Genomic DNA, 7,004 nt, shown 5'->3' on the forward strand with positions numbered 1-7,004 from the left:
AAAAAAAAAAAAAAAAAAAAAAAAAAAAAAAAAAAAAAAAAAAAAAAAAAAAATATGGGAGAAAAGAAGATAATACGATTTATGTTTAATGAAAAATTAAAATTGTTTTTTCTGTACAGTCTTAAAAAATTTGATTAGGTGTTAAGGGAATTGTTACATATACTATATAATATTCGCGGGACACTAGACTATATGTTAGTTTGTGTTTTTTAGGTATCCATATACGTATTGCAAAAAGAAATGAAATTTGGAATGCGCGAAACGCACGCTGGTCGTAAGTTTTTTATTGTCTTTTTCCTTTGTCCTCCTGTCACGTCGTCGCGGGACTTGACTCGCGTCTTTTTCCGCGACGGGTAATAAATTCAAAATGCCAATCCAAAATTCGAAGGATGCCAAATGACGTTCGCGACGATTTCGTGCGTTTCGCATGCGAATTCGACGATGAGTTTTGAATCTCGCTTCTTCGAAGCTCGTGAAGCGATGGGAAGGAAGGAGGACCGCACGGCCAATGAGAAACTGGCAAGGGAGCTGGAGACCAAGAGAACAAAAAAAGTTAAAGAGAAGAAAAGAAGAGAATTAAAAGTTATTGGTAGAAATAATCTTGGTGCTTTTTTGAAATTTTATCTTAACACTTTGATAACCGGCACTTTCGAGCCAAAAATGTTCGTGCGGCAGGCGTTTTCGAGTCGTTCGGCCACAGCAACACGAGTATGCTCGTGACCGGTCAGCAAGGTGTTAATTTTTTGTTTACTTTTTACGCACTCGTCAAATTTCTTTCTAACGTCTGAACTTTAATGTACTTGATGAGATTTTTCGAATATTTGGAATAGGCTGATTCGTTGGATGCTAATTTTCTTGGCTCGCTTTACTCGTAACTTCGTTTCTCTACTTTGTCTTGGTTCTCTTCGGTTTTTTTTTTTTTTTTTTTTTTTTTTTTTTTTTTTTTTTTTTTTTTTTTTTTTTTTTTTTTTTTTTTTTTTTTTTTTTTTTTTTTTGGGAATATCTCAAGGGATTGTTAATTTCTTTTTGCGACTTGCCAAACTCTCGTTGACGAATGCGAGTCCTCATTTTTTTTTCGTTGCTTCACACTTTGAAACCACTTTGTTGAAATGTCTGTTTCCTTTTTTAATAATTGTCTCTTATCACCAATTTGTATGATATATGTTTATTATTGTTTACCAGGAATGGTATCCGCGGATATTCGAGAATTTCGATGGGATTGGATCAGAGTTCTAAAGAAGTAAAAGAATCGGGGCTTTTATTTATGTCCGAACAAAAAAAAATATCAAGTTGGAGCGTTAGATACGAGATTTTCGAATGCGCGAGCGAGTTTTTAGCAATTTAAAAAAAAAATGTTTTCCTTAAGGAACATGCGTCTTTATATTTGATATAATTCTTGCACTCTTGTAAGCCGATATATTTTCAATAGCAACTAGATTGTATTTATATTCGAAATAACGACGCTGCAGCTACTTCAAATAAAACTCTAAGTATTTGGAATGTTCTGTCTGCTTCGAATGATCGTTGACGTTTTTTGATCGAATGTACTTCTACGGAGATATTTGGCTTAGAAAAAAAGATTGATATTGAAAAATCAGTCAAGTTTTGCGTAGAGACGAAAAGTAGGGAATTTCAATATTTTCCAGTTGTTTAAAAGTAACGGAAATTCAAAACTCAGCTGTCGAATGACTTCGTCGACCAATGGTGGTTAATCAAGAGTGTCAAATTTCTGTGATGCGTTTGAGCTGAATAATTCTGTATGAATGTTTTCTCATTTTCCTTTGAAATATACCCAAGTTGACATTAATGGAAGTTCGTTGGGACGTAGAGTTGGCAGAAAATGAAGAAGTGGGGACTGTACCTTTTTAGTAATGAAGAAAGTGATTAATCTGAATGTTGAGGGGGAAATCTTGATTGAAGAAATAGGAGAGTGATTTATCGTAAAAGTATTTATTAACACCAGATATTGATACAAAAAAAAAAGAAAACTTTTACAAAGGTACTAAAAAGCTATCGAAGTACAAGATTTGACCATTGCGTATAATTATTATAGTACATTTAGTAACTAATATATCTCAATTACGTGCAGTCACTATGTTTACAGCAAGAGAGATGCTACTATGGCCATTCGTGGCCAAGCGTATCGTTTGTAGAATTTGTTATTTAATATATTTTCTACCTAAAATAAATTATAAATAAATACAAATAGTTCGCGTCTACCTAAATTCAATATAATTTCGAGATTCTTGTTTGGCGCTGAGATCTAAATTGTCGACTGTTTTGTTTTATAATTCTTTTTTTTTAAGTATCATTCGTTGAAAATTATATTTCATATGAAGAAGGGGCAAAATGCCTTGCTCGCAGTTAAACAAAGAAAGTCTTCCTACTAATTGAACTAACCCATTGAGAAAAGTTTATTATTATTATAGTTAATAGGGAACTTGCATTGTTGTCTTGCGCTTGAGTAAAGAAAGAAAAAAAAGAAAAGAGAAAAATACTTTGAAGAGTAAGTGTAAGAAAGTCATGGTTAATTGGAGATCAATAAGGGTCTTTCTATTTGCCTTAGTCTTTGTATACGTACCAAAAATAAAAAATTAAGAATTTTGTGTCCGTTTTAACGGCTTTTCCGATTATAAACAAATGTAGAATCGATTCGCTTAAACTCACCTGAATGGCGTGTTATCATGATAAATTATTTTTTAATATTCTGTCTTTGAACGATCACGATCACAGGATATAAGTACACGGTTAATAGTTTACTGAATTCTTCTTACACTTCAGGAAGTTACAGTTAATATAGTGGCGACCAAGCCTAGGGTGGCTCCGGTCATTAAGAGACTCCTCCAAACTGCTCCGCTGACTTCTTCTGCGACTGGATACTCTATACAAAGTTGTTCCTGAAAGAAAAAATTAAGTAGCTCGATCGATGCTCATAAAAAGGTATATACAATATTTCTGATGTATCGATAAAGACTTACCCATCCCCCATAGCCTTTAATGAAATGTGCTATCTCCTCTCCAATGTATCTTGAAACGTACAGTGGTAATTTCTTCTTCAGTGCATGCATTCGTCTGTCCCTAGCCCAAAGTGCGAGCCTTCCCATGAAGGCATACAGACAAACAATCCTAGCCCACGTAACACCACCATGGAGAAACAGTTCATCGGCAACAGCCATGAATGCCTCATAAGCAGTATCCGGCACAACATTAAGTCGATTGACCATGCTAGTGAAGAGTATGCTGTGCTTGTTGAGCATCTGGTAGACATTGTGTCTCATGCTACGAGAGATTGGATCCCTGGATATCAGGTATATATCCTCCTTAAGAAGATACCGAATGACATCATTGGCCAAACACTCTGCAGTCAGCTCTATGGAGTCTTCGCACAGGCTATACCTGGCAGGAGGAGCCAGCTGGGGAAAGAGATGCTGCAGACGCACCTAAAACACCAAGCATTTCACGCTCAACACTCAAGACCAACATTATCACCCCAATCGTGTCTCACAGAACAAGTCAAAAGTCCACCAAATCACTCTTAAAACCGTCTTGCAACAATTTATCATTACCTGACAAACCTCGACGAAAGACATACCGCTGCTGGCACCGCTCGCACCATAGCGGCACGCACCGTCCCCGATAGCGTTGGGCAGCTCGCTCGACGAATTCCTGTTACCGGGGGGATCGCATTCCACAATGCCGCCCACTCTGGAATGTGGTTCTCCCTGCGCTGACGCACCCTGATCGCTCCCCTCTCCGACGTCATTATCCGTCGCACCGTCACCGGCCATCCTCGAGGTCCACGATCACCACGTTTGTCCCTCTGTCCACCGACCAGACCGATCCTCACCAGCGAGTATCAACTCCTCGTGATCGTTCAACCCTCTTCACAGCATCCTAGATATCCTTGCGATCTCCACCTGCTGCGGCTGAGCCCCGACGAAAAAAAAACTCACCCGCCGATTAGCCACTCTCTACTTTCCCGCGGCCATTTCCGAAGCGGCGTCCCCCACCCTGGTCCAACTTTACCACCACCATAGGCAGCACCATCATCACCATTGCCACTGCCATCGTCGTCTCTGGCTCTATGGATCATTCACGTTTCCTCCCTACCACTTCTGAATTCTTCTCCACTTCATTCTACTCGTATAAGCCCGCGTCCTCTCCGCTCTTGCCTGCACTCTTGCTGCATTCTTCATGGCCTCCGTTACTGGTTCTCCAGTCACTTGCTTAATGGTTGGTTAAAACGAATTTCTTCTTTTTTTTACAAATTTCATCAAACTCGGAGAACTCACGGTGCCTGGCTAAATCTACGATCTGCCAATGTTTAACTCGGAGCATCCGATGAATCGGTCGCTCTTTAGTACCTCTACAAATAATTCTCTACAAAGAAACGAATGTTAAACATATAGTAAGCACAGTCTAGGACATACCATTGGTCCATGTAGGCTCACGGTAACGGGTATTTCTGTTAGATATTAGATCAGTGAAGGTTGGTACACGGTACGGTGAAAGCCTGACTCTTGTTTTCAGTCTGGTTTATATCAAAGAGCTTGAAGTCACAATGAAATAAATTTGCGGCGCACTGATTATCCTTGTTTGACATTGAATGGGCGTTGATGGATGAATCGTTTCTTGGTATGCATTAAAAAATTAATGACATGGATGTATATTATATCAGTTTCTGTTGCATTATCATAAGTGTTGCGCATTCGAGTTATCGGGTGCACTTGGCTGCACCTTCGTTTCTCTACGTCGCAGGAGTGCAAGAGACCTTCAAAGGCCACAGAATGCGTCGATGAATGAAGCAGGAAAGTTGCGGAGTTACTTGGCGACCGGATGTGTTTCTACAAGGCGGCCAAGAAAACGCTAGGCCGCCACTTCGCCAGCGGCCAACTGCTGAACCAGTTTTCAGCTACAGGATCATATCTGATATATTACACTTGTAGTACAGTATAACCCCCATTATTTAATACAGCATTTTTGATGAACGTAAACACAGCAATTAGGTATATATGGTTTTGTAAGGAATTTTATTTTATTCCTCCTTATATTTATTTATTTAATATGCATTGGATACTGGTTATATGCTTTTCTTATCATCGATATACTAATTATTTTCTTTCTTCCTTTCCCGTTCTGCGATGTACTAGGGGTGTCCTATCTAGACTTTAATTGTTCATGGTTTATTTGTGTGAGTACAAAACGGCGCGTGCAATAATCCTACACGTTAAAGGCCCTCAGGCGCCATTCCCTTCTATACCAATCGTGGATACTCAAGTCTATGGTTATTAGAACACCGCGAGCGGACATGGATTAAATTGAAAGACATGACTCACGTATAAATTACATCTAATTGGGTCATTATCTCACTGATAAGCGTTGATTCTCGAAGTAAATGATACGATAAGGAGCGACAACGTACGTGTATTACTCTTCGACACAGTCGACTATTTCCGCTTGCGAATTTGTATTTACACTTTTAGTTGTTTAATTTGTATTACGTGTAGGGGCGAGTGGGGGGAGGGGGGCAACCCCGGGAACCAAAGGGAGATATGAAATAATTAAGTAAACGTTCATCCAATTTATTAATATAACACGTCAAATTATAACATCGACTCTTGTCCGTAATAATGAAGTTAATTTGCTTTAAGTATAGTTTATCAGTACACCCACACAGCACACTATATTTCGAAAACATTACAACAATATTCCAATATTTCAATGCGACAGCAATGTTGTTGATGTCTTTATGTCAAATATTGCACAATATTTCAGGGCAATATAATAAATAAAACTTTCTGATATATGCTGAAATCTGTGACAAGAGTCCCTAACCAGACTCGGAGTATCCGAGCGAACACTAGTTCGCTGCCGCGCCGCTAGGTGGCCAAGGCAACTCGCATGAAAAAACGTAGGACCGGGTAAATAATTAATCCGTCGATTATTCGGTTTTCGTCTTCGCCGTCGATATATACTTTTGTATTCTGCATGTAAAAATTACATGTGAAATTATGGCATTTGTATAGAGTATTTAAAAATACAACCGAGGTAATATTTAAGGAGGTATAGGCAACCTGCCCAAAGAAACCCACGATACATTGCTGGCATTGGAATTTATTCTCAGTTATATTATTTCTCAGTTATCTATCTGAGTTATATTTTATTAATATTATGCATTGATATTTCCAAAATATTGACCGGCAATATTATAGCAATATTATGATTGCAACGTGCTGAGCGGACATTGCAAGGTTCCTGCAACATTCCAGAAATATTTAAACAATTTTCAATATAATTCCGGTAATATTGCATTATTTCAAGGGAAACTTTTGGCAATGTTGACAAAATATTTCTGCGCTGTGTGGGCAGTTAATTTTTCTGATATCTAAAAGCCTTTGTCAACGAAAATTGTGTGTTACGATAACACAAAATTATTTACTATTTTTAATATACGAACATTTGTTAAATAAAGGTGCAAACTATTACCCAGTATCTCTCCCCTGTAATTCGAACTTTGAAAATTGGCGATTTCGCATGAGCAGGAAGTTTTCTTACCTAACCTTCAAATTATTATTTCAACTGTCTCGTCCGATCTGTTTGTGCAACCTCGTATGCGAATCTAGCGTAGAGGCTGTTTCAAAGGTTACACGATATTTCAGGGTAACTCATGACACTGAGTCTGGACGAGTTTTCTTACCGTCATTCATGATGCGATGGTACGGCAATAGGATGATTGCCTGACGGCCAGTGACTAAAGTGGATAAAGTCTTTTATAGTAATTTAACTCAGGCCCGTTGCAGGGGTGCACAGTTACGGGCCCTTTTATCATTTTTTTCTTCTCACCGTACAGAACAATTCACTCCCCACCGTCGACGGTTACAATTGCAACCGCTACCTACCGGAATTCACTGGGAAACGTCATTTCGAATTGTCCAATTTTTAAATACGTCACGATCGTCCGTATCGCACGAAATATCCGTTACGAAACACGATCGATCGAGTAT

At 38.6% G+C, this 7,004-nt stretch overlaps 1 protein-coding gene across 1 annotated transcript; it reads right to left on the reverse strand.

Moving 5' to 3' along the window:
• Nucleotides 1-2,093: 2,093 nt before the first annotated feature.
• LOC107273908 lies at nt 2,094-3,987 on the reverse strand. The gene is made up of 3 exons (XM_015752538.2): nt 3,567-3,987; nt 2,979-3,440; nt 2,094-2,897 (listed from the first exon to the last, which is right to left on the reverse strand). Exons 1-3 carry the CDS (start codon nt 3,786-3,788, stop codon nt 2,778-2,780), a joined length of 804 nt encoding a protein of 267 aa, XP_015608024.1. The 5' UTR covers nt 3,789-3,987; the 3' UTR covers nt 2,094-2,777.
• Between the last annotated feature and the right edge of the window lie 3,017 nt (nt 3,988-7,004).

The sequence above is a fragment of the Cephus cinctus genome, unplaced genomic scaffold (assembly GCF_000341935.2).
Source record: "Cephus cinctus unplaced genomic scaffold, Ccin1 Ccin1_scaffold1878, whole genome shotgun sequence".
Lineage (NCBI taxonomy): Eukaryota > Metazoa > Arthropoda > Insecta > Hymenoptera > Cephidae > Cephus > Cephus cinctus.

What these genes read in the sequence shown, in the direction of transcription:
- LOC107273908 (XM_015752538.2), bottom strand. Translation starts at nt 3,788, where the DNA reads ATGGCCGGTGACGGTGCGACGGATAATGACGTCGGAGAGGGGAGCGAT. An exon ending in CTTTCGTCGAGGTTTGTCAG is followed by an intron (nt 3,441 to 3,566) that starts GTAATGATAAAT and finishes TTGGTGTTTTAG; the next exon opens with GTGCGTCTGCAGCATCTCTT. An exon ending in TTAAAGGCTATGGGGGATGG is followed by an intron (nt 2,898 to 2,978) that starts GTAAGTCTTTAT and finishes TTTTTCTTTCAG; the next exon opens with GAACAACTTTGTATAGAGTA.